A 26905-nucleotide genomic window follows, 5' to 3' on the forward strand; every position below is an offset into this window, starting at 1 on the left:
CTGTGTAGTTTAGAAAACTCTTTACTACTGAGCACTAACTTCCATTCCTTGTATATGCTAGAGTTTTGTAGGAATGACTCTGGAAAATAATGTGGATTTTTAACATAGATTTTCATATATCCCATCTCATAAATACTAATTTATGAAAATTCAGGCAGGGGGAATCCCAATTGGTGTAGTACGTACTGCACAAAATTGAGGACCTGAGGTGAATATCTATATAAAAACCTGTGACATTGGTGTGTGCCTTTAACACAAGTGCATGGGATTTCTAGCCAGATAATTTTGTCAAATCAATCATTCAGTGAGAGACTCTATTTCAAAAATAAGATGGAATGAGACTGAGGAAGATCCCTGACCTTTACACAGATACACACTCATATACATAAAAAATCGGGCTTCACATGAAATTATGGCATTTGTGACAACATGGATATATCTGGAAGATGCTATGTACAGTGAAATAGGCCAAAACATAGAAATGTTATAGAGATATGGACTCTAAAATAGTTCTCGTAGAAGCTTAGTATAGAATAGTGGTTACCAGAAGAAGAGAGTGGAAAGGTAGGTCCAGGTTACTCAAGCAGTATAGATTTATTTATACTTAGATCAGAGTAGGGTCTGGTTTACACTGCTGGTTCACACTGTATTATCAGTGTGAATTAAATCAGCAGTGATCCATTATAAAGTTTTAAAAGGTGGATTTTATTGGCTCATCATAAGATTATAAATGTCTAGGATGATAGATAGGCTAACAAAATATACACATGAATGAAAATATCATTTTTGTACATTATAAATATAAACAAATAGTAATGTACCCATAAAGACAATGTTTAAAAAATAAAATTTGTGTTTTTTCCTTGACTTCTAAAGCTCTTGCGTTCTTGGAATTTTTTGCTAAATGGTTTTATTTTTCAGTCTGACTTATAAGACCTGGAAGCTGAGTCTGAAGAGAAGTCTGTGTTTGTGACTGGTGAGACACTCTGAGAAACTAGTGCTTGGATTTGCTTAAAAGTGAGGAAATGTACTTTGGGAAAGTGCTGACATTTTATAGAAATTCTGGAGAATCATTTTGCATGTACTTCTGTCAAAATCACTTCATTCTTAATACTGCATCATTTAAAAGCACCTTGCTTTAGAGAGGGATTAGAGGCATGAATAGCAAGCTAAGAGGAGCAATTAGGTAAATAAAAATGTAGATGTCTAGAGACTGTAGTGTTCTAAACAGACTGAATCTGGTTTGTGGCAGAGAAGTGACTAAGAAAAGACAGTACCCTTTTTTAGGATTATGCAAAGAAGGCAGTTGACCTCAATGATGATTTGATTTCTTTTTTCCATTTGAGGTTATTTAGAATAAATGTGAAATACATCCTGAGTATAAATACTAAAAAGCCTCACATTTAACAAGATGGCCTTAGGATCACTCTTGTTGTGTATGTTAAAGGGAGGACCATCTGTCTCAATCTCTCTGTTAATGTTATTGCTTACCCTGTTTGTGAGATTAAAACTTATTTTTTGAAACTGCAATCTTTAAGTCTTTAAAAAATTTTGAAATAAAGCTGAGTGTAGTGGCTCATGCCTTTTGCTCCCAGCTCTGGGGAGTCAGGGGCAGGTGAATCTTCATCCCTTGGAGGCCAGCCTGGTCTACCTAGTGGTTTCCCCAAAAGCCAGCATTGCATGGTGAGGCCTTGTTTCAAATTCAAAATGAAACAAAATAAATCCCACCATGACCACCACCACCATTAACAAAAATCTGAAAGTGTGCCTCTCCCTTAAGAATGAATTTACATAAGAGTATCTCTGTGTGACTCCTTCATAAATAGAGAATTAATTGTGTGTATTTACACGGTTATGAAAGAAAACTTTCTAAGATATACATTTTGAGACAAATCTGGACAACAGGTGTTGAAGCGGTTTTTATGAACGCAACTGAAACTTCAAAACACTTGCCCTGCCATTGCTCAAGGGAAGACTTTATAGAAAACTTTTGGGTGATACTTCACAAACCTTATAAATAATTCTGAAAAAAAAAACTTCTTTGAGAAATGCTTCCCTTCAGAATGCTCAAACCCAGGCTAATATACCTCTTGCCTGTGCTATCTTTATTCCTGAAGGGACTCTGAAACATATTGCAGCATTAAGCTTACATGTAAACCATGGGAAGGTCAATGCTATCACTTACTACTAACGGCATGGCCAGGCTGTGTGGCTCTCAGGTGTCCTGGAAAGTCTTCTGGGTGATACTAAGAATACTATCATCTGGAAGAGAGTGTTTGTATTGGGAGTGTGATAGGGAGGAGTTATATAACTAACCTGTGGCTCTATGCTCGAATCTGGAAAGCAAGGATAACATTTTTCTCCTTTGGTTGTTTGGAGATTAAATGTGTTATAATGTTTATAGGTGGCTTGGCTCACTGCCCAGAACGAAGCATTATGTGTGGTACTGCCTGGAACTTTAATATTTCTCCTCAGGAAATTATTATTATGTCCGATTTAAGTTGCATAGCATCACATCAGCATTGCTATCCCAAATGCCATTGTCTTTCATTCATAACTTCTTAATATTGAGAATTTCTTGAAGCAAATAAGTTGTTGAATGCATCACTTTGCTCGTGTGTGTGTGTGTGTGTGTGTGTGTGTGTGTGTGTGTGTGTATTATGCATATGTGCTGGGGATATCTGTAGGCACACATGTATGCTTGTGTGCCTTTGAGTGGTGGCCATAGATTGACATTGTATCTCTTTCTTGATTACTTTCTGTCTTTTATATTGATGCAGGGTTTCTCTTGTGAACCCAGAGATCTGATTCAGCAATTCTGGCTATCCATCTTGCTCTGGGGATCTTTCTGTCTCTCCTTTCCAAATGCTGTGCTTACAGGCAGGCTTCCACACCTGTGTCATTTGTGTGGGTGCTCTGAATCTGACCCAGGGTTTCATGTTTGAATGACAGACATGTTACCCACTGACCCATATCTCTAGTCTCTGTTAAATGAAGTTCAAAACACAGATGTTTAAGTCCTTTAAGATGTTACAGTACTTTAGGAGAAACTTAAAGTAATTAAAATTAAAAAAAAAGATAGAGGGGCTGTATATTACTAGTTTGTCCTCCTACTGATAACTCTGCCTCAGCCTACCAAATGCTGTGTGTGTTTAGCATGCACTGTCAAGCCCAGCCAAAATTAAATTAGATTTAAAATTTGAAAATTTTCATTGGAATTTAGAAGCAAAATACTTCTCAAGATGTTTCTTTTATTATTTAGTTGGTATTTGAATTTATAGGATTTATAGTGTCAAATTCAATGTTATGTTTGCTGTGAAGTAGCATGAAACAATAGAGGATGCAATTCTGTCTTATTATCCTGTCTTGTCTTATATTATTAGAATTCTGTATTAAAGTTCACGTTGCTGAAATAAACTCATTGTATGTTGACATATTTAATCATCAACGTAGATTATTCAATGTTAAGTTTATTTTAGATACATCTTATTGATTATTTTAACTTTAAATGAAAAATATCAATAAATACATCATATAACCATATTTTATTTTTCCTAGCTTTTTAAAAGTCTGATAAATAGTACTCTCTCTCTCTCTCTCTCTCTCTCTCTCTCTCTCTCTCTCTCCATACACACACACACACACACACACACACACACACACACACACACACACACACAGCTGAAACAAGGTAATTTGGTACATGTACACACTGTGAGCCAGTCAACACAGAGATCATATTTATATGACTGTCGTTACATACCATTATTATTTTATATGTGATGAAACCGCCTAAGACCTATTATTTTTATCTAATTTGGGTAAAAATATATCATCAACTCTAATCACCAATTTGTATGTTAGAGATCCAGAATTTATTCTTGAAATTGAAAAGTTGTTCAGTCATGTGTAGAAACTAAAAAGTCGAATCCCTGTAAATTGAAAGTTGAAGTGTTTAGCAGAGGCTAAAGAAAGGAGTTTCAATGATATTGGTTAAAGAAAATATTTAATTCTAAACCAGTACTTATTACTATTTTAAATTATCCGTGGGCCTTTAAAAATTCCTCTAGGCTCTCAATTTTTCTTAGAATGATTTTGTTTTCATATAATCAAACTGATCTTTAGTATTACCAAACAAAAATAAACAGGGAGTCATGGTTTCTATACTACTCATTTCTTCTTATAAAATGGAAATTTAAGTATACTTTTTTTCCCCCATGCAGTATACATTTATTCCATAAATATTTTAAGAGTGTATATTGGGTACTCAGAGATTCTGTACTCAGTGGATTTACATGGACACACCAAACAAAAATGATTTGTATTTAAGGATGTCAAATATAGGGCTGGAGAGATGGCTCAGTGGTTAAGAGCACTGGCTGTTCTTCCAGAGGTCCTGAGTTCAATTCCCAGCAACCACATGGTGGCTCACAATCATCTGTAATGGGATGAGGCCCTCTCTTGGTGTGTCTGAAGATAGTTACAGTGTACTCATATACATAAATAATTCTGGAAAAGAAGAGGAAATAGTTTAAAAAAAAGAAAGAAAGAAATGTCAAATATAATGTGGGAAATGAGTGGTGCAAACAAATATGTCATTAAAGTTCTTGCTAAGTGTTATTGTTAGGGAATTGAACAGGCAGAGGGCAATGAAGGACTTCTGGGATGGCTGGCATTTGGATAGAGTCGCCGTTATATTGAGAACTTGAGGATAGGCGAAATGAGCCAGGTAAGGAACAAGGGAGAAATTTCTAAGCATTGAATATGTCTTACAGTATGGCTAAGAGGTAAGGAAGGTTCTAGGGATAGACAGAGGTAGTATGACTCAGAAGGAACTGTCCATAGAGTACGTACACACAAAGACTTAATCCAAGACAGAAAAAGATAAGCAAAGGCCTCATAAGTAAAGATAGCAAAAGGCCTCATTTCTGCTCTAGTGGGCTGGTTCTGTTGGCCACTCCTTCTGTTACTTACAGGCTGGGACTTAACTGTTTATTCCGCATAGTCTCAAAGAGAATTAGCAATCTTAATACAAAACCCTGATTTAAAATTGATGAACACATGAAATAGGTACCTACAGTTGAGAACATTCTACTTTCTGGGAGACTCTTTCATGCTTCAAGGTTGCTACAGGACTACAGTTCTTTGTCTTTTCTCAAAGCAAAGCCCTTAGCCTCGTGGGCATGGAGCTGTCAGTCTCCCGACAATATCCCTGTTGCCCTCCACATTTCTCTGCATCATGCACTTGGATGATGCCTCTGTCACCTCACACAGGTAGGCAAGGCTGGCCTGCAGTACAGTGGAGGTCAGCTGTGACTTAAATGCAACACCGAACCCTAAGTTGACTTTAAAATTAGGAATGCTTTTGCTGTTTTTTTTTTTCCTTGTCTGTCTCTTTGTAACCCAAGGGCATTATTTTTGAGCTTGAACTTTATAGATTGACAACATACATGTCTTGCAAACAGTTGGACACTTCTGTCAGACAGTAAGAGCTTGTGGCTCTAGGTGAAGGAAGAGGGTTTAAACTGAAGAGCTTGCATTTACATTGCTACATAGTCATCAGTTCCCATGTTTACAATGGGACAGTAGGGCATAGTCATTCACATCTGTAAGTCTAGATCTCAGGCTGGAAATGGAAAGACCCAGGGGCTCCATGGTCCACAGTCCAGCACAAATAGCAAAATTCAGGCTCTATGAGAGATCCTGTCTCAAAACACAAGGTGTAAAGCAGTAGAAAACTGCTTGGGATTGAGCTCTGGCTTTTACACCCATGGACACAAGTGTACAAATGCACACAGGCACACACATGTGCATGAGAAATCATGTGCCATACATCCCCACAGACAAAATCAGAAGGAAATAGATAACCAATTGATCTAAATTATGGTGTGTCAGCACAATTTCTGGGCCTTGTATATTTGCTATTTTCTTGCAGGTTGTGGATTCTGAGTTTTCAGAAATTTACCTGCACTCTGCAACTATTATTTTAAAAGAAGATTGTATATGAGCCTGGTGTGGACATTTTCTGTCTTTCTGCTGGGTTTGAAAAGATTATTTTTAGTCATACTACTTGTACATTCAAATGGTGTGTGTGGTGGTGGGGGACCTATTTGGGTCTTAGTGTTCACAGTTGATCATAAATAAAGAATGAACCATGTCTAAACTTTGTCCCTGTAAAGAACAAGGTGCATGGTGGGATGTTGTCATTAAGAAAGTCAACATATAAATAAAGAGATTGCATTAACTGCTGCAGGGAAACCAGAGACAATTTTGCAGGAAACCTTTCTGGTTGGCTATGTACTAGTTTGTCAGGGAAGGAATTTTTATGCAGGTGTCATAGGGACAATACTTAAAGTTAGTAAGGGAAGAAAGGGAGGGGATTAGGAATGGCTTTAAGGTCTCTATTCTACCCATAGATAATTGATTTTTATATCTCAAAACTGAACATTACATTTTCTACTGAGCTCTTATGTTAAGTTTCGGAAGTCAGGTGGGGCTCCACACAGACCTCTTGCTTTCCCTACTTACTTTTGGGACCCTGAAAGAAGAAGCTGATTTGCTTGCCTTGTGAAAATTGGAGAGAGGCTAGATATGTAAGGAGCAAGGAATGTGTGTTCAGTGACCTTTGCCTTTCTTTCAAACTGCTAGAGCTGGAGATAGAGGAGTCCTTGGATTGTTGGAAGTAAAGAGTCACATGACTGACTATGCAGAGCATTGCTGGGAGAAGAGACAGGACAAGCCAAGAGAGTTTAGGAAGGGGCAGATGAGGGATCAGATGGACGGAGGCTGTTGACTAGAGTGGTTAGATGAGGTTAGGGCCCCGTGTGTTCTTAGTAATTCAGTGTCTGTATGTATGCACTGGTGAACTTCATGTCATTCCCTGTTTTGTATTAGAGCTGGTTGACTCTACAGGTGTATACATTTGTTAATGATTAGTGTGGGAATCTTTCTGCATTTTGCACAAGTAATAGACCTTTGGCTGGAAAGCAGTGAGAAAACCTCTCCCAGTGCCAGAATATTCTTTTTTCTATCTTTAACTCTCATGAAAGCCACAGGAAATGATACTAACTCTTTAAATGTGTTTTAAGACTGCAGGGGAGGTGGGAAGAGAGAAGTGCTTGATGTTGACTGGTTTTACTTTTTGCAATAGGAAGTTAGTTTTGGTTTCTATTAAAAGCAAGGGGTATCTCAGTAGCATCAGTCTGGGCTGAAAGCATATAGAGAAGAGGATACTCAAACTAGGGACTGTTGAGTGTGTGTTTGTGGGGAGGAGAAGGGGGAAGGACTGAAGCAAAACAGAAAGTAAATGTGTGCACAAAAGCTGCTTCAGCTGTCCCCTGTAAAGTCAGAAAAACAGTCCGTTTTAAAGTCTAAGTGTCAAAACGGTATGATTTTATTTTCCCTTGATTTTTGTGTCATGATTTTTAACTGCATGTGCCTTTTATATGATCCTATTTCAACTATATGCTGTTTAAAGAGATTATAAATCCTTAGTTTGGCAGGGATTTTTCAACATCATTACTTAAAATAATTTTTTTAATGTATAAATTCAATTGACAAGACAGAATTAGCTTAACAACATAGTATTCATTCACCAAAGATCAAAGTAAAATAAGACCCACGTGTAAGCTAAGTGAGCAATGAGAGTGTCATCTGATGTGTTCAGTGAAGGATTGTCTTCTTGGTGGACTGGGGGGGGGTTCAGGGATGGCAGAGAGGTCCTCATTTTGTTTTGCAGTGACCCTCACAGATGCATGCGAAAGCAATGTTGACATTATTATTTTGCAGATACCCATATTATCTAGCTAGAAAGTGTTATTGTACACATATTCCCTGTGTACCATAATTAGAAATCTAGACCTGAAATCTTATTCCCTCTGTTGTCTAACAGCATAATGAGATGTACTTCACATAGGGACATTAAAAATGCATCTAAATTTGTGTAATGGAATATAAAATAATGCTTTCGTATATTTTACAGAAAACGCATGTTTCAGAAGAGATGGGTGAAATTTGATGGCCTTAGCATTTCTTACTACAATAATGACAGAGTAAGTACATTTACAGTCATCAAACATTATTTTATATATACTAAGTATATAGGAAACCAGGAAATAGTTGAACATTTTTTAAGGATAGAAGATAGATTATTGACATGAAAAGAACCAGAATCTGATTAAGATCACTCTTCATGATTTAATTTCATAGAATGTACAGCCAACTTTTAGCTTATGCCTAGAAAAGTTATTTTTGGAGCATCTTCTATAATATAGGAAATATGTAAAGATGAATTCAAAATTGCCTTCATCCAGCAGAGCACCATGGGATACAAACCACACCATATACTGAAAATTGAAAACCTAGGAGGGGGGGAGAGAGAGCTCACCGCCCAGACAGGTGGACACTCCTGAGACTGCAGAGTGGAAGAGACCACCAACACGGCCCACCCCAGCCCACATCCCTGGCCCAAGAGGAAACTGTATACGGCCTCTGGTTTCCCTTGGATAAGGGCACAGGAGCAGCAAGTCCATCACGTCTGAGACACCGCTAGAACCTGAAGGGACCGACCAGATAAACAGTTCTCTGCACCCAAATCCCGTGGGAGGGAGAGCTAAACCTTCAGACAGGCAGACACGCCTGGGAAACCAGAAGAGACTACACTCTGCCCACATCTATGACTCCAGAGGAAAACACCAATGCCATCTGGGATTCTGGTGCACGGGGGCTCCCGGAGAGGGCGGCGCCAGTCCTCCTGGTTGCTGCCCCCGAGGAGAGCTCATAAGCAACACCCCACGAGCAAACTTGAGCCTCGGGACCACAGGTTAGACTAACTTTTCTGCTCTAAGCGACCTGCCTGGTGAACTCAGGGCATAGGCCCACAGGAACAGCTGAAGACCTGTAGATAGGAAAAACTACACGCCCGAAAGCAGAACACTCTGTTCCCATAACTGGCTGAAAGAAAACAGGAAAACAGGTCTACAGCACTCCTGACAAACAGGCTTATAGGACAGTCTAGCTACTGTCAGAAATAGTAGAAAAAAGTAACACTAGAGATAATCTGATGGCAAGAGGCAAGCACAGGAACCCAAGCAACAGAAACCAAGACTACATGGCATCATCGGGGCCCAATTGTCCCACCAAAGCAAACACTGAATATCAAAACACACCAGAAAAGCAAGATCTAGTTTCAAAATCATATTTGATCATGATGCTGGAGGACTTCAAGAAAGACATGAAGAACTCCCTTAGAGAAATGAAGGAAAACAAATAAACAAGTAGAAGCCTACAGAGAGGAATCACAAAAATCCCTGAAAGAATTCCAGGAAAACACAATCAAACAATTGAAGGAATTAAAAATGGAAATAGAAGCAATCAAGAAAGAAGACAGGGAAACAACCCTGGATATAGAAAACCAAAGGAAGAGACAAGGAGCCGTAGATACAAGCATCACCAACAGAATACAAGAGATGGAAGAGAGAATCCCAGGAGCAGAAGATTCCATAGAAATCATCGACTCAACAGTCAAAGATAATATAAAGCGGAAAAAGCAACTGGTTCAAAACATACAGGAAATCCAGGACTCAATGAGAAGATCAAACCTAAGGATAATAGGTATAGAAGAGAGTGAAGACTCCCAGCTCAAAGGACCAGTAAATATCTTCAACAAAATCATAGAAGAAAACTTCCCTAACCTAAAGAAAGAGATGCCCATAAGCATACAAGAAGCCTACAGAGCTCCAAATAGATTGGACCAGAAAAGAAACATCTCCCGCCACATAATAGTCAAAACACCAAACGCACAAAATAAAGAAAGAATATTAAAAGCAGTAAGGTAAAAAGGTCAAGTAACATATAAAGGCAGACCTATCAGAATCACACCAGACTTTTCACCAGAGTCTATGAAAGCCAGAAGATCCTGGACAGATGTCATACAGACCCTAAGAGAACACAAATGCCAGCCCAGGGTACTGTATCCTGCAAAACTCTCAATTAACATAGATGGAGAAACCAAGATATTCCATGACAAAACCAAATTTACACAATATCTTTCTACAAATCCAGCACTACAAAGGATAATAAATGGTAAAGCCCAACATAAGGAGGCAAGCTATACCCTAGAAGAAGCAAGAAATTAATCGTCTTGGCAACAAACCAAAGAGAAGAAAAGCACACAAACATAACCTCATATCCAAATATGAATATAACAGGAAGCAATAATCACTATTCCTTCATATCTCTCAACATCAATGGCCTCAACTCCCCAATAAAAAGACATAGATTAACAAACGAGGACCCTGCATTCTGCTGCCTACAGGAAACACACCTCAGAGACAAAGACAGACACTACCTCAGAGTGAAAGGCTGGAAATCAACTTTCCAAGCAAATGGTCCGAAGAAGCAAGCTGGAGTAGCCATTCTAATATCAAATAAAATCAATTTTCAACTAAAAGTCATCAAAAAAGATGAAGGAGGGACACTTCATATTCATCAAAGGAAAAATCCATCAAGATGAACTCAATCCTAAATATCTATGCCCCAAATACAAGGGAACCTACATACATAAAAGAAACCTTACTAAAGCTCAAAACACACATTGCACTGCACAGAATAATAGTAGGAGATTTTGACACCCCACTCTCATCAATGGACAGATCATGGAAACAGAAATTAAACAGAGATGTAGATAGACTAAGAGAAGTTATAAACCAAATGGACTTAAGAGATATTTATAGAACATTCTATCCTAAAGCAAAAGGATATACCTTCTTCTCAGCTCCTCATGGTACTTTCTCCAAAATTGACCATATAATTGGTCAAAAAACGGGCCTCAACAGGTACAGAAAGATAGAGATAATCCCATGTGTGCAATCAGACCACCACGGCCTAAAGCTGGTCTTCAGTAACAATAAGGGAAGAACACCCACATATGCGTGGGAGTTGAACAATGCTCTACTCAATGATAACCTGGTCAAGGAAAAAATAAAGAAAGCAATTAAAGACTTCTTAGAATTTAATGAAAATGAAGGTACAACATACCCAAACTATGGGATACAATGAAAGCTGTGCTAAAAGGAAAACTCATAGCTCTGATTGCCTGCAGAAAGAAAGAGGAGAGAGCATATGCCAGGAGCTTGACAGCACACCCAAAGGTCTAGAACAAAAAGAAGCAAATACATCGAGGAGGAGTAGAAGGCAGGAAATAAGCTCAGAGCTGAAATCAACCAAGTAGAAACAAAAAGGACCATAGAAAGAATCAACAGAACCAAAAGTTGGTTCTGTGAGAAAATCAACAAGATAGATAAGCCCTCAGCCAGACTAACGAGAGGACACAGAGAGTGTGTCCAAATTAACAAAATCAGAAATGAAAAGGGAGACATAAGTACAGATTCAGAGGAAATTCAAAAAATCATCAGATCTTACTATAAAAGCCTATATTCAACAAAACTTGAAAATCTGGAGGAAATGGACAACTTCTTAGACAGATACCATGTACCGAAGTTAAATCAGGAACATATAAACCAGTTAAACAACCCCATAACTCCTAAGGAAATAGAAGCAGTCATTAAAGGTCTCCCAACCAAAAAGAGCCCCAGTCGGGTTTAGTGTAGAATTCTATCAGAACTTCATAGAAGGCCTCATACCAATACTATCGAAACTATTCCACAAAATTGAAACAGATGGAGCACTACCGAATTCCGTCTATGAAGCCACAATTATTCTTATGCATAAACCACACAAAGACCCAACAAAGAAAGAGAACTTCAGACCAATTTCCCTTATGAATATCGACGCAGAAATACTCAGTAAAATTCTGGCAAACCGAATCCAAGAGCACATTAAAACAATCATCCACCATGATTCAGAAGGCTTCATCCCAGGCATGCAGTGACGGTTTAATATACGGAAAACCATCAAAGTGATTCATTATATAAACAAACTGAAAGAACAAAACCACATGATCATTTCATTAGATCCAGAGAGAGCATTTGACAAAATTCAACACCCCTTCATGATAAAAGTCCTGGAAAGAATAGGAATTCAAGTCCCATACCTAAACATAATAAAAGCTATATACAGCAAAGCAGTTGCTAACATTATACTAAATGGAGAGAAACTTGAAGCAATCCTGCTAAAATCAGGGACTAGACAAAGCTGCCCACTCTCTCCCTACTTAGTCAATATAGCTGTTGATGTTCTAGCCAGAGCAATCAGACAACAAAAGGACAGTAAAGGGATACAGATTGGAAAAGAAGAAGTCAGAATATCACTATTTGCAGATGATATGATAGTATAATTAAGTGATCCCAAAATTTCCACCAGAGAAGTACTAAAGCTGAGAAACAACTTCAGCAAAGTGGCTGGGTATAAAATTAACTCAAATAAATCAGTAGCCTTCCTCTACACAAAAGAGAAACAAGCGGAGAAAGAAATTAGGGAAATGACACCCTTCATGATAGTCCCAAATAATATAAAATACCTTGGCGTGACTTTAACCAAGCAAGTGAAAGATCTGTATGATAAGAACTTAAAGCCTCTGAAGAAAGAAATTGAAGAAGACCTCAGAAGATGGAAAGATCTCCCAGTGCCCATGGATTGACAGGATTAATATAGTAAAAATGGCCATTTTACCAAAAGCGATCTACAGATTCAATGCAATCCCCATCAAAATACCAATCTAATTGTTCAAACAGTTAGACAGAACAATTTGCAAATTCATCTGGAATAACAAAAAACCCAGGATAGCTAAAAATATTCTCAACAGTAAAAGGACTTCAGGGGGAATCACTATCCCTGAACTCAAGGAATATTACAGAGCAATAGTGATAAAAACTGCATGGTATTGGTACAGAGACAGACAGATAGACCAATGGAACAGAATTGAAGACCCATAAATGAACGCACACACCTATGGACACTTGATTTTTGACAAAGGAGCCAAACCATCCAATGGAAAAAAATAGCATTTTCAGCAAATGGTGCTGGTTCAACTGGAGGTCAGCATGTAGAAGAATGCAGATCGATCCATGCTTATCACCCTGTACAATGCTTAAGCCCAATTGGATCAAGGACCTCCACATCAAACCAGATACACTCAAACTAATAGAAGAAAAACTAGGGAATCATCTGGAACACATGGGCACTGGAAAAAATTTCCTGAACAAAACACCAATGGCTTATGCTCTAAGATCAAGAATCGACAAATGGGATCTCATAAAACTGCAAAGCTTCTGTAAGGCAAAGGATACTGTGGTTAGGAGAAAACGGCAACCAACAGATGGGAAAAGATCTTTACCAATCCTACAACAGATCGAGGCCTTATATCCAAAATATACAAATAACTCAAGAAGTTAGACCGCAGGGAGACAAATAACCCTATTAAAAATGGGGTTCAGAGCTAAACAAAGAATTCACAGCTGAGGAATGCCGAATGGCTGAGAAACACCTAAAGAAATGTTCAACATCTTTAGTCATAAGGGAAATGCAAATCAAAACAACCCTGAGATTTCACCTCACACCAGTGAGAATGGCCAAGATCAAAAACTCAGGTAACAGCAAATGCTGGCGAGGATGTGGAGATAGAGGAATACTCCTCCATTGTTGGTGGGATTGCAGACTGGTAAAACCATTCTGGAAATCAATCTGGAGGTTCCTCAGAAAATAGGACATTGAACTGCCTGAGGATCCAGCTATACCTCTCTTGGGCATATACCCAAAAGATGCCCCAACATATCAAAAAGACACGTGCTCCACTATGTTCATAGCAGCCTTATTTATAATAGCCAGAAGCTGGAAAGAACCCAGATGCCCTTCAACAGAAGAATGGGTACAGAAAATGTGGTACATCTACACAATGGAATATTACTCAGCTATCAAAAACAACGACTCTATGAAATTCATAGGCAAATGGTTGGAACTGGAAAATATCATCCTGAGTGAGCTAACCCAATCACAGAAAAACACACATGGTATGCACTCATTGATAAGTGGCTATTAGCCCAATTGCTTGAATACCCTAGATTCATAGAACACATGAAACTCAAGACAGATGATCAAAATGTGAATGCTTCACTCCTTCTCTAAAAGGGGAACAAGGATACCCTTGGCAGGGAAGAGAGAGGCAACGATTAAAACAGAGACAGTAGGCATACCCATTCAGAGCCTGCCCCACATGTGGCCCATACATATACAGCCACCCAATTAGACAAGATGGATGAAGCAAAGAAGTGCAGGCCAACAGGTTCCGGATGTAGATCTCTCCTGAGAGACACAGCCAGAATACATCAAATACAGAGTCGAATGCCAGCAGCAAACCACTGAACTGTGAATAGGATCCCCGTTGAAGGAATCAGAGAAAGAACTGGAAGAGCTTGAAGGGGCTTGAGACCCCATATGAACAACAATGCCAAGCAACCAGAGCTTCCAGGGACTTAGCCACTACCTAAAGACTATACATGGACTGACCCTGGACTCTGACCTCATAGATAGCAATGAATATCCTAGTAAGATCACCAGTGGAAGGGGAAGCCCTTGGTCCTGCTAAGACTGAACCCCTAGTGAATGTGATTGTTGGGGGGAGGGCGGCAATTGGGCAAGGATGGGGAGGGGAAGGCGTTAGGGGGAAGTTGGGGTGGAAACTGGGAAAGGGAATAACACTAGAAATGTAAATAAGAAATACTCAAGTTAATAAAAAAAATTAAAAAAAAAAAAAGAAAAGCTAGGAGGGATTGTCCCCTTTTCTGGTAATGCGAAGGTTTGCATGGGATCCTGTTGCTATGAGTTTGGAAGAAAAGAAGTTTGTACATAAAGAAATGTTGGAGAATAATAATTTTCAGAAGCATTATGCAAGAAAGGAGGAAGTTTTGGCCATATCACAAAACATGTAGTGTTTTCTGGTTATGTTGGGAATGAGCTTTGTGAAAGAGAGATATGGGAAATGGCATTGACAGGGCTGTGAAGTTAAAATCTACTGAGCGTCTTTTCTGTTGGTGAGAATAACAGAGGGATATTTGTTGGACAGGGTTCTCAAAATGTCTTTTTAAGCTTTGAAAATGTCCTTCTTCTTAGGAACTATAGGCTGAAACATTTGTGGGGATTTTCTTATTATATTTGAAAACAGTAAAAAATTATTTCCTGTGTATACACTTCCTTTGCCAATATATACTTGTGTTTGTATGTATGAATAGTTAAATAGAACAAATTCTGTATTTTATAGCCGGAATGATCAGTCCTCTGTATCCTAGCTTGTGCATTTGTATGAATGAAACCATCAGAAATACTGAGGTTGCTCAGACACTGAGCCACCAACCAGTCAACATACACCAGCTGATATGAGGTCCCCAACACATATACAGTAGAGGACTGCAGGGTCTGGACACAGTCAGAGAAGATGCTCCTAACTCTTAAGAGACTGGAGGCCACAGGCAATGGGGAGTTCAGGTGGATGAGGGGACATACTTGAGGAGACAGGGAAAGGAGGTATGGGATGTGGAACAATCAGTGTAGACAGTGTCAGCAATAAAGTCTGGGATGTAAAAAAAAAAAACTCTAAAGAAGGAAATGGAAAAAAAAAAGAAATACATAAAAAATCTCACCAGTACTCAACATGTGTTTGTGGTGGCATAAATGTTTCTAATCATTACTTTCTCTGTCAGCTGTTTCTAATTTGTTTATGTATTTCACCTTTGTGGTGTGTCACATGTGTCCATGATACCCACAGGGAATTCTATATCCTGATACCTGAGGGCATCATCTTTTGTTGTTGGTTTTCTCTTTCATTATATTTTTCATACAATGTATGAATCTTGTCCTTTGCCTCTTTTGCAACTCTTCCCAGATCCTTCCCACCTCCCTCTCTACTTAACTTTAAGTAAAGAAATAATGAAATGAACAAAAGACCAAGTAGACAGAAACAGTGACATAAGGAAGCAAAAGCCTACAAAGAATATGGCTTCGCTGTTCAAGATTAGGCTCATAACCAGAGTGTCCTGGGAGAAACTGTCACTGTCCCTAGATGTCTGGTCGTGTTGGTGTTATTGCAGTACGGAGGAAATGTTTTCAGGAGTGGGGAGGCTTTCTTGTCTCATGGTTTTTCTCTAGTCCCTTTTAAGGAGGGATTTCTGCTATGTGTCCAAGCCGACTGGTTTTCTCTCCAACATCTTAGAGTCTGTCATACTTGCACAGCAGTGAGTCTATTGTCATATCAGATATTCATGCAACAAAAATGATATTGAAAATTTATATTCGTGTGATTTCCCAGAAATCTTTTAACTGAGCACCACTCTTTAAAACACATTGCAGTTGGGTACCTCTTCAGACATTTCAATCACTTGGACAAAGATGATTGATTTCTATCTTGCCAAAACATCCTACCCTTTGGGAGTTGTTTCTTAGAAGAGCACAGTTTCTACTGGTGCCCCTCTGAAAAGACACCCTCTTACTGATCACAGCTCATGCTCTGGCTAGCTGTACAGCTTAGCAGTTGTGTGAATAGAACATCTGAATCATGAATGTCTCCATGTGCCCCTAAGTGTGTGGTTGGGCATCAGGAGATGATATTGCAGAAGGTTCATTTTCTGGTTTTCTTTTAAGTTCCTCAGCATCACCCAATGATTCTTCCATGAGGACTTCCCCATTGTATTACAGCAACAGTGTCATCCACACACTGAGGCCCCTAAGAAATCTAGCCCACCCCCGATCCTACTCTTTGGTGGGTATAATTGCCCTGTGGTTGTTTCATCATCTGAAAGTGGCAGATAAATGACAGATTTAACCTAGATATCTGTGTGGTAAAACGACAAGGGGTGCTTTAAAATTTCTTTAAGGAAAATTTCACACTTCAGGAAACAGGCATTATTGAGCCTGCTATCCATCTTTTATTTATTTATTTACTTATTTATTTTTGTTTTGTTTTTACTCTGTGTTGTCTTTATATTGTTGTTACAAGAGAAATATACAGTCGACCCTACAGTGTTGAAAAAAAATCACAAGTTTTACTTGAGATTTCCTAATAGATTATAAATGAATCGTTCGGTAACCTCTGGCTCCCTGGGGTTGAACTGACACAGTATTTAGTTTGCAAAATACTTTTGATCATTTCTTTGTTTTCTGCACATCTCTAAGAGAAGTTATTACCTGTTAAATATAGTGTCATTGTTATTTATAGGCATGCAGTTTTCTTTTAATGAGCTGCCTGCTAATCTTTTCTTCCTTTTCTATTTTTTTTCCTATTTTTTCAATGTTGTTTGGATTTCCTTCCCTGACAAATGGGTTAGAGGTAGTACAGAACAAACTGTTAGTTATCTCATTAGGGCGTTTTATTCTAAGCTATTATAATTCTTAGGAAAGTAGAGTTTTTGAAAAAGAACCCCTGGGTAACAATGTGTAAATGATTTTAGACATTTAAAATTCCCACTGCCTGGTGTCAGCCACGGCATTCATATAACAAACATGTTCACAAGCTGTCTATAAAAAAGCCCTGCTCCTTCCATCTCTGTAACTTGCCTGACAGTGGGAAGGTATTCTCTCTTCCCAGTTTCTACAGTGTGTAGTGGTGTAGATTTGCCCTCATATTGTCCTTTTAAACTTACTTAGATTTCCAGAGTTCCCTTCAATAAACCAACAGCGTCATGCATTTCTGTGTAATAACCTCCATGATCATGTGGCTGCCATGTTTTCACACTTTCTGCGTCCCTTCTTGTTTTTTGTTTGAACCTCTTTAGCTATTTTTTTTTCCGTTGAAACTATTGTTAGCTGTTGAAACCTACATGAGGACGTATAGGGTAGCTCACCAGGTAAAGGTGATTATGCCCAACTGTGAGGACTTGAGTTCCATTCTGGCGATCCACACAATGGAAGGACAGAATTAGCTCTGACCTGCACATGCATGCCCACCCACATATACCTAAATAAATAATAAGCAAATTAATTAATTAATTAATTAATTAACGTTTAAAACGAAGTAGTTTTGGTGTTCTCCATAAACCTTTGTTTACTCCTGCTGGGTGACGATTGATCTGTAATATGTGAGGGACTCTGTGAGGAAAACAAGTTGAAAACAGAGAGGCAATTTAGGGGAGTGTTATAATAAATGAGGCTTCATAAATTATAAAGATGTGTAGTCATATTTAGGTTTAGTAGAAGTGAGAAAAGAAATTTCAAAAGTAGTAAAAACGAGCTGCCATGGTTTGGTATAATTGTGATTAGCCATGGGATTCAATCATTCAAAACAATTTCTGTAGCAATGATGATAAGAAAGTTGGTAAGGGAAGTAGTTGAATGATGTAAAGTCTACATAGGAAGGCATAATTAATAAGATCATTGCAGGTCATGACAATTTGATTATTATCTAAACTCCACTGTATGTTTATTATAAAGTAAATAGCCACATCACTGTTAAATTGCACTGAAGAGTGTCACTGCTTTAGGAATTGTAGGACCTGAAAGAATGTAACTGATAAATGGAGCAGACCAAAGTCTTAGGCAATGGCCTTTCGGAGACTCAGACTTAAGAAAGACCAGATGAGTGAAGTTCTTATGACTACCTGGTATGGTTACCAGGACAAGCCCAACATGACAGAAACGTCTTTCTCTGTAGAGGCACATAAAAGACAGTTTAAATACTTAATTGAATGGAAACAGCAATCAATAATGAATAATCAGAAGTAAATTCACTCCTGTATTAAGCCCTCAGATTTCTTCTCATCCAACTCCATTTCTTGACCATATTCCCACAATGAAGATGAAGGTTGGAGACAACAATCTGAGCAGAAAGAATTTGTTCAGCAGAGTTACGCTGAACTATGAAGGATTCATTTTAAATGTGAAGACCATTCAGAGTTGAGCATGGATGGGACCTATTCACTTTCCTCAGTCACATGTAAATGACATATTCCTTGTGGGCTATATGAGAAGATCTAGGAACTGAAGCCTACATGTTGTATGTATTTAGAATGTTGTATGAACAGGATATAGACATATACATCAATTCAGGGAAGTGGTGTTAGGAAAGAAGAGTGAAGGAGACATTGTTAATAAAACTAAGGAAGATACTTGGTTCATAAGGTGCAGGTTGGTAATCAGAGAGGACCCATCCTTCCTGAAGAATACAGTGTTGCTGATCTCATCTGCCAGTGAGGGGAGAGGGGTATTGAGAGAGGTGTGTTCTCTGTTCAGTACATTCTTCTCCTAAGCTCTTTTCTTGAATATGAGTATCTGTGTTCCCACATAGGATAACTGGGGTTTCTGTCTTATGTTAGTTTACAACAGGTCTCAGCCTCCCTAATGCTGTGACACTTTAACACAATTCCTCATATTGTGGTGACCCCAACCATAAAATTGTTTTTGTTGCTACTTTATAACTCATTTTGCTACCGTTATGGATCACAATGTAAATATTTTTGGAGACAAGGGTTTTCCCTAGGGGTCACAACCCACAGGTTGAGAATCACTGGTTCAGACTTTGTGTTTGTGACAAAATATCTGACATAAGTGGAAAGAGATTTACGTGGAGTTGTAGTTTTGAAGTATTTGACTCCATTGGTTCTGAAGGCAGGAATGTGTAGTAGAACCCATGTCTCCGTAGCTAACATGCAGAGATGAAGGATGGACCAGGCCTGGTTTAATCTTTAAAATATACTGGTGATGACCCCCGTGTTTCCCTATAAGTCTCTACTTAAACTTACTAGTGCCTTCTAAAATATTGTTAACAGGCATGTCCCACGTTCTTGATACATGACCTTGGAAGGAGATTTACGTATTCAAACTATAAAATGTAGCCACTACTATGGGAGGGAATGGAAGATCCATAAAGGGCCTACGTAAACTCTTTTGATATTCAGACCTGGATGTGAGGATGGTCTTACAGGCTCATCTTTCTTGACAGTTCTGTGTTCTTTATTATTTATTTATGTTTTGGAGGGGGATCATCTATTTACAATATTCCATGTCTGTCCTTTTTTTTTTTCCTTTCAGTCTGTCTAATCAGAATTCTGTCGGCCCACTTAGCAATTTAGTAAAAGTTAAATTTTCTACAAGTGTGGATGAGGTTTCACCACGTTTATAAAACACTTCTCTGCCTGTTGAAAGGAATTGAGGATTTATGTCTTTGAATCACATGCCCCAAAATTTGAATTCCCTTCTGAACTTAAATTGCCTGGTTTCTTTTTTTTTTTTTCTTTTGTTCATTTTTTTTAAATTTATTTAATACTTAATAATAATTCTTTGGTTTCCGGGCAAACATCCCCCTCCCCCCTCCCCTTCCTTATGGGTGTTCCCCTCCCAACCCTCCCCCCATTGCCGCCCTCCCCCCAACAGTCTAGTTCACTGGGGGTTCAGTCTTAGCAGGACCCAGGGCTTACCCTTCCACTGGTGCTCTTACTAGGATATTCATTGCTACCTATGAGGTCAGAGTCCAGGGTCAGTCCATGTATAGTCTTTAGGTAGTGGCTTAGTCCCTGGAAGCTCTGGTTGCTTGGCATTGTTGTACATACAGGGTCTCGAGCCCCTTCAAGCTCTTCCAATTCTTTCTCTGATTCCTTCAATGGGGGTCCTATTCTCAGTTCAGTGGTTTGCTGCTGGCATTCGACTCTGTATTTGTTGTATTCTGGCTGTGTCTCTCAGGAGAGATCTACATCCGGCTCCTGTCGGTCTGCACTTCTTTGCTTCATCCATCTTGTCTAATTGGGTGGCTGTATATGTATGGGCCACATGTGGGGCAGGCTCTGAATGGGTGTTCCTTCAGTCTCTGTTTTGATCTTTGCCTCTCTCTTCCCTGCCAAGGGTATTCTTGTTCCCCTTTTAGGGAAGGAGTGAAGCATTCACATTTTGATCATCCGTCTTGAGTTTCATTTGTTCTAGGCATCTAGGGTAATTCAAGCATTTGGGCTAATAGCCACTTATCAGTGAGTGCATACCATGTATGTCTTTCTGTGATTGGGTTAGGTCACTCAGGATGATATTTTCCAGTTCCAACCATTTGCCTATGAATTTCATAAAGCCGTTGTTTTTGATAGCTGAGTAATATTCCATTGTGTAGATGTACCACATTTTCTGTATCCATTCCTCTGTTGAAGGGCATCTGGATTCTTTCCAGCTTCTGGCTATTATAAATAAGGCTGCGATGAACATAGTGGAGCACGTGTCTTTTTTATATGTTGGGGCATCTTTTGGGTATATGCCCAAGAGAGGTATAGCTGGATCCTCAGGCAGTTCAATGTCCAATTTTCTGAGGAACCTCCAGACTGATTTCCAGAATGGTTGTACCAGTCTGCAATCCCACCAACAATGGAGGAGTGTTCCTCTTTCTCCACATCCTCGCCAGCATCTGCTGTCACCTGAGTTTTTGATCTCAGCCATTCTCACTGGTGTGAGGTGAAATCTCAGAGTTGTTTTGATTTGCATTTCCCTTATGACTAAAGATGTTGAACATTTCTTTAGGTGTTTCTCAGCCATTCGGCATTCCTCAGCTGTGAATTCTTTGTTTAGCTCTGAACCCCATTTTTTAATAGGGTTATTTGTCTCCCTGCGGTCTAACTTCTTGAGTTCTTTGTATATTTTGGATATAAGGCCTCTATCTGTTGTAGGATTGGTAAAGATCTTTTCCCATCTGTTGGTTGCCGTTTTGTCCTAACCACAGTATCCTTTGCCTTACAGAAGCTTTGCAGTTTTATGAGATCCCATTTGTCGATTCTTGATCTTAGAGCATAAGCCATTGTTGTTTTGTTCAGGAAATTTTTTCTAGTGCCCATGTGTTCCAGATGCTTCCCTAGTTTTTCTTCTATTAGTTTGAGTGTGTCTCGTTTGATGTGGAGGTCCTTGATCCACTTGGACTTAAGCTTTGTACATGGTGATAAGCATGGATCAATCTGCATTCTTCTACATGTTGACCTCCAGTTGAACCAGCACCATTTGCTGAAAATGCTATCTTTTTTCCATTGGATGGTTTTGGCTCCTTTGTCAAAAATCAAGTGACCATAGGTGTGGGGTTCATTTCTAGGTCTTCAGTTCTATTCCATTGGTCTATCTGTCTGTCTCTGTACCAATACCATGCAGTTTTTATCACTATTGCTCTGTAATACTGCTTGAGTTCAGGGATAGTGATTCCCCTGAAGTCCTTTAATTGTTGAGAATAGTTTTAGCTATCCTGGGTTTTTTGTTATTCCAGATGAATTTGCAAATTGTTCTGTCTAACTCTTTGAAGAATTGGATTGGTATTTTGATGGGGATTGCATTGAATCAGTAGATCGCTTTTGGAAAAATGGCCATTTTTACTATATTAATCCTGCCAATCCATTAGCATGGGAGATCTTTCCATCTTCTGAGGTCTTCTTCAATTTCTTTCTTCAGTGTCTTGAAGTTCTTATTGTACAGATCTTTTACTTGCTTGGTTAAAGTCACACCGAGGTACTTTATATTATTTGGGTCTCTTATGAAGGGTGTCGTTTCCCTAATTTCTTTCTCGGCTTGTTTCTCTTTTGTGTAGAGGAAGGCTACTGATTTATTTGAGTTAATTTTATACCCAGCCACTTTGCTGAAGTTGTTTATCAGCTTTAGTAGTTCTCTGGTGGAACTTTTGGGATCACTTAAATAAACTATCATATCATCTGCAAATAGTGATATTTTGACTTCTTCTTTTCCTATCTGTATCCCCTTGACCTCCTTTTGTTGTCTGATTGCTCTGGCTAAAACTTCAAGAACTATATTGAATAAGTAGGTAGAGAGTGGGCAGCCTTGTGTAGTCCCTGACTTTAGTGGGATTGCTTCAAGTTTCTCTCCATTTAGTTTAATGTTAGCAACTGGTTTGCTGTATATGGCTTTTACTATGTTTAGGTATGGGCCTTGAATTCCTGTTCTTTCCAGGACGATTATCATGAAGGGGTGTTGAATTTTGTCAAATGCTTTCTCAGCGTCTAATGAAATGATCATGTGATTTTGTTCTTTCAGTTTGTTTATATAATGGATCACGTTGATGGTTTTCCATATATTAAACCATCCCTGCATGCCTGGGATGAAGCCTACTTGATCATGGTGGATGATTGTTTTGATGTGCTCTTGGATTCAGTTTGCCAGAATTTTATTGAGTATTTTTGCGTCGATATTCATAAGGGAAATTGGTCTGAAGTTCTCTTTCTTTGTTGGGTCTTTGTGTGGTTTAGGTATAAGAGTAATTGTGGCTTCATAGAAGTAATTCGGGAGTGATCCATCTGTTTCAATTTTGTGGAATAGTTTGGATAATATTGGTATGAGGTCTTCTATGAAGGTTTGATAGAATTCTGCACTAAACCCGTATGGACCTGGGCTCTTTTTGGTTGGGAGACCTTTAATGACTGCTTCTATTTCCTTAGGAGTTATGGGGTTGTTTAACTGGTTTATCTGTTCCTGATTTAACTTTGGTACCTGGTATCTGTCTAGGAAATTGTCCATTTCCTGTAGATTTTCAAGTTTTGTTGAATATAGGCTTTTATAGTAAGATCTGATGATTTTTTGAATTTCCTCTGAATCTGTAGTTTTCATTTCTGATTTTGTTAATTTGGACACACTCTCTGGGTCCTCTCGTTAGTCTGGCTAAGGGTTTATCTATCTTGTTGATTTTCTCAAAGAACCAACTTTTGGTTCTGTTGACTCTTTCTATGGTCCTTTTTGTTTCTACTTGGTTGATTTCAGCTCTGAGCTTGATTATTTCCTGCCTTCTACTCCTCCTGGGTGTATTTGCTTCTTTTTGTTCTAGAGCTTTTAGGTGTGCTGTCAAGCTGCTGACATATGCTCTTTCCTGTTTCTTTCTGCAGGCACTCAGCGCTATGAGTTTTCCTCTTAGCACAGCTTTCATTGTGTCCCATAAGTTTGGGTATGTTGTACCTTCATTTTCATTAAATTCTAAAAAGTTTTTAATTTCTTTCTTTATTTCTTCCTTGACTAGGTTATCATTGAGTTATCATTGTTCAATTTCCATGTATATGTGGGCATCCTTCCCTTATTGTTATTGAAGACCACTTTTAGGCCGTGGTTGTCTGATAGCAGGCATGGGATTCTTTCCACTTTCTGTACCTGTTGAGGCCCGTTTTTTGACCAACTGTATGGTCAATTTTGGATAATGTACCATAAGGAGCTGAGAAGAAGGTATATCCTTTTGCTTTAGGATGGAATCTTCTATAAATATCCGTTAAGTCCATTTGGCTCATGACTTCTCTTAGTCTGTCTACATCTCTGTTTAATTTCTGTTTCCATGATCTGTCCATTGATGAGAGTGGGGTGTTGAAATCTCCCACTATTATTGTGTGAGGTGCAATGTGTGTTTTGAGCTTTAGTAAGGTTTCTTTTACATATGTAGGTGCCCTTGTATTTGGGGCATAGATATTTAGGATTGAGAGTTCATCTTTGTGGATTTTTCCTTTGATGAATATGAAGTGTCCTTCCTTATCTTTTTTGATGACTTTTAATTGAAAATTGATTTTATTTGATATTAGAATGGCTACTCCAGCTTGCTTCTTCTGACCATTTGCTTGGAAAGCTGATTTCCAGCCTTTCACTTTGAGGTAGTGTCTGTCTTTGTCTCTGAGGTGTGTTTCCTGTAGGCAGCAGAATTCAGGGTCCTCGTTGCGTATCCAGTTTGTTAATCTATGTCTTTTTATTAGGGAGTTAAGGCCATTGATGTTGAGAGATATTAAGGAATAGTGATTATTGCTTCCTGTTATATTCATATTTGGATGTGAGGTTATGTTTGTGTGCTTTTCTTCTCTTTGTTTTGTTTTCAAGACAATTAATTTCTTGCTTCTTCTAGGGTATCGCTTGCCTCCTTATGTTGGGCTTTACGATTTATTATCCTTTGTAGTGCTGGATTTGTAGAAAGGTATTGTGTAAATTTTGTTTTGTCATGGAATATCTTGGTTTCTCCATCTATATTAATTGAGAGTTTTGCAGGATACAGTAACCTGGGCTGGCATTTGTGTTCTCTTTGGATCTGTATGACATCTGTCCAGGATCTTCTGGCTTTCATAGTTTCTGGCGAAAAGTCTGGTGTGATTCTGATAGGTCTGCCTTAATATGTTACTTGACCTTTTTCCCTTACTGCTTTTAATATTCTTTCTTTATTTTGTGCGTTTGGTGTTTTGACTATTATGTGATGGGAGGTGTTTCTTTTCTGGTCCAATTTATTTGGAGTTCTGTAGGCTTCTTGTATGCCTATGGGTATCTCTTTTTTTAGGTTAGGGTAGTTTTCTTCTATGATTTTTTGAAGATATTTACTGGTCCTTTGAGCTGGGAGTCTTCACTCTCTTCTATACCTATTATCCTTAGGTTTGATCTTCTCATTGAGTCCTGGATTTCCTGTATGTTTTGGACCAGTAGCTTTTTCTGATTTACATTATCTTTGACAGTTGAGTCAATGATTTCTATGGAATCTTCTGCTCCCGAGATTCTCTCTTCCATCTCTTGTATTCTGTTGGTGAAGCTTGTATCTACAGCTCCTTGTCTCTTCTTTTGGTTTTCTATATCCAGGGTTGTTTCCATGTGCTCTTTCTTGATTGCTTCTATTTCCATTTTTAATTCCTTCAACTGTTTGTGTTTTCCTGGAATTCTTTCAGGGTTTTTTGTGATTCCTCTTTGTAGGCTTCTACTTGTATATTAATGTTTTCCTGTGTTTCTCTAAGGGAGTTCTTCACGTCTTTCTTGACGTCCTCCAGCATCATGATCAAATATGATTTTGAAACTAGATCTTGCTTTTCTGATGTGTTTGAATATTCCATGTTTATTTTGGTGGGAGAATTGGGCCCCGATGATGCCTTGTAGTCTTGGTTTCTCTTGCTTGGGTTCCTGTGCTTGCCTCTCGCCATCAGATTATCTCTAGTGTTACTTTGTTCTGCTATTTCTGATAGTGGCTAGACTGTCCTATAAGCCTGTGTGTCAGGAGTGCTGTAGACCTGTTTTCCTGTTTTCTTTCAGCAAGTTATGGGGACAGAGTGTTCTGCTTTCGGGCGTGTAGTTTTTCCTCTCTACAGGTCTTTAGCTGTTCCTGTGGGCCTGTGTCTGGAGTTCACCAGGCAGGTCACTTGCAGCAGAAAAGTTGGTCTTACCTGTGGTCCCGAGGCTCAAGTTTGCTCGCAGGGTGCTGCCCACGAGCTCTCTGCGGAGGCGGCAACCCGGAAGATCTGCGCCGCCCTTTCTGGGAGCTTCCATGCACCAGGGTTCCAGATGGCGTTTGGTGTTTTCCTCTGGCGTCCGAGATGTGTGTGCAGAGTGCAGTCTCTTCTGGTTTCCCAGGCGTGTCTGCCTCTCTGAAGGTTTAACTCTCCCTCCCATGGGATTTGGGTGCAGAGAACTGTTTAGCCGGTCTGTTTCCTTCAGGTTCCGGCAGTGTCTCAGGCCCAGGGGTCCTGGCGCTCCTGGGCCCTCCTCTACGGGAACCCAGAGGCCTTATACAGTTTCCTCTTGGGCCAGGGATGTGGGCAGGGGTGGGCAGTGTTGGTGGTCTCCTCTGCTCTGCAGCCTCGGGTGTGCCCACCTGACCAGGCGGTTGGGTCTCTCTCCCAAGGGGTTTGGGAGCCGAGAGCTGCTGCGGGCCGGGATCCGCGGGTGTGGGACTTCCGGTAAACACAGGAAGTGCCCGGTCCTAGAGGAATTTTGCCTCTGTGTGTCCTGAGTTCATCACGTAGGTTTCTTGCAGTGGAAAAGTTGGTCCTACCTGTGGTTCCGAGGCTCAAGTTTGCTCGTGGGGTACTGCCTAAATCCCCTCCGCGGCGGCAGCAACCGGGAAGATATGCGCCGCTCTTTCCGGGAGACTCCGTGCACCAGGGTTCCAGATGGCATTTGGTGTTTTCCTCTGGCGTCTGGATGTGTGCAGAGTGCAGTCTCTTCTGGTTTCCCAGGCGCGTCCTCCTCTCTGAAGGTTTAGCTGTCCCTCCCACGGGATTTG

The 26905-nt window shown here is 39.4% G+C and overlaps 1 protein-coding gene across 8 annotated transcripts in view; it reads left to right on the forward strand.

Annotated features, from left to right (window-relative positions):
• The window catches only part of Arap2 (ArfGAP with RhoGAP domain, ankyrin repeat and PH domain 2), a 197491-nt gene that overhangs the window by 52955 nt on the left and 117631 nt on the right, over positions 1-26905 (forward strand). For all 8 annotated transcript variants that reach the window (XR_015636604.1, XR_015636605.1, XR_015636606.1 and 5 more), the window contains 1 exon segment: positions 7982-8051. Coding sequence is in view for 5 of the 8 variants with exons in the window: in XM_087583090.1 (XP_087439216.1) it covers positions 7982-8051 (70 nt within the window). In the remaining 3 variants the exon portion in view is untranslated.

Source organism: Rattus norvegicus, chromosome 14 (assembly GCF_021556685.1).
Source record: "Rattus norvegicus strain SHRSP/BbbUtx chromosome 14, alternate assembly SHRSP_T2T, whole genome shotgun sequence".
NCBI lineage: Eukaryota > Metazoa > Chordata > Mammalia > Rodentia > Muridae > Rattus > Rattus norvegicus.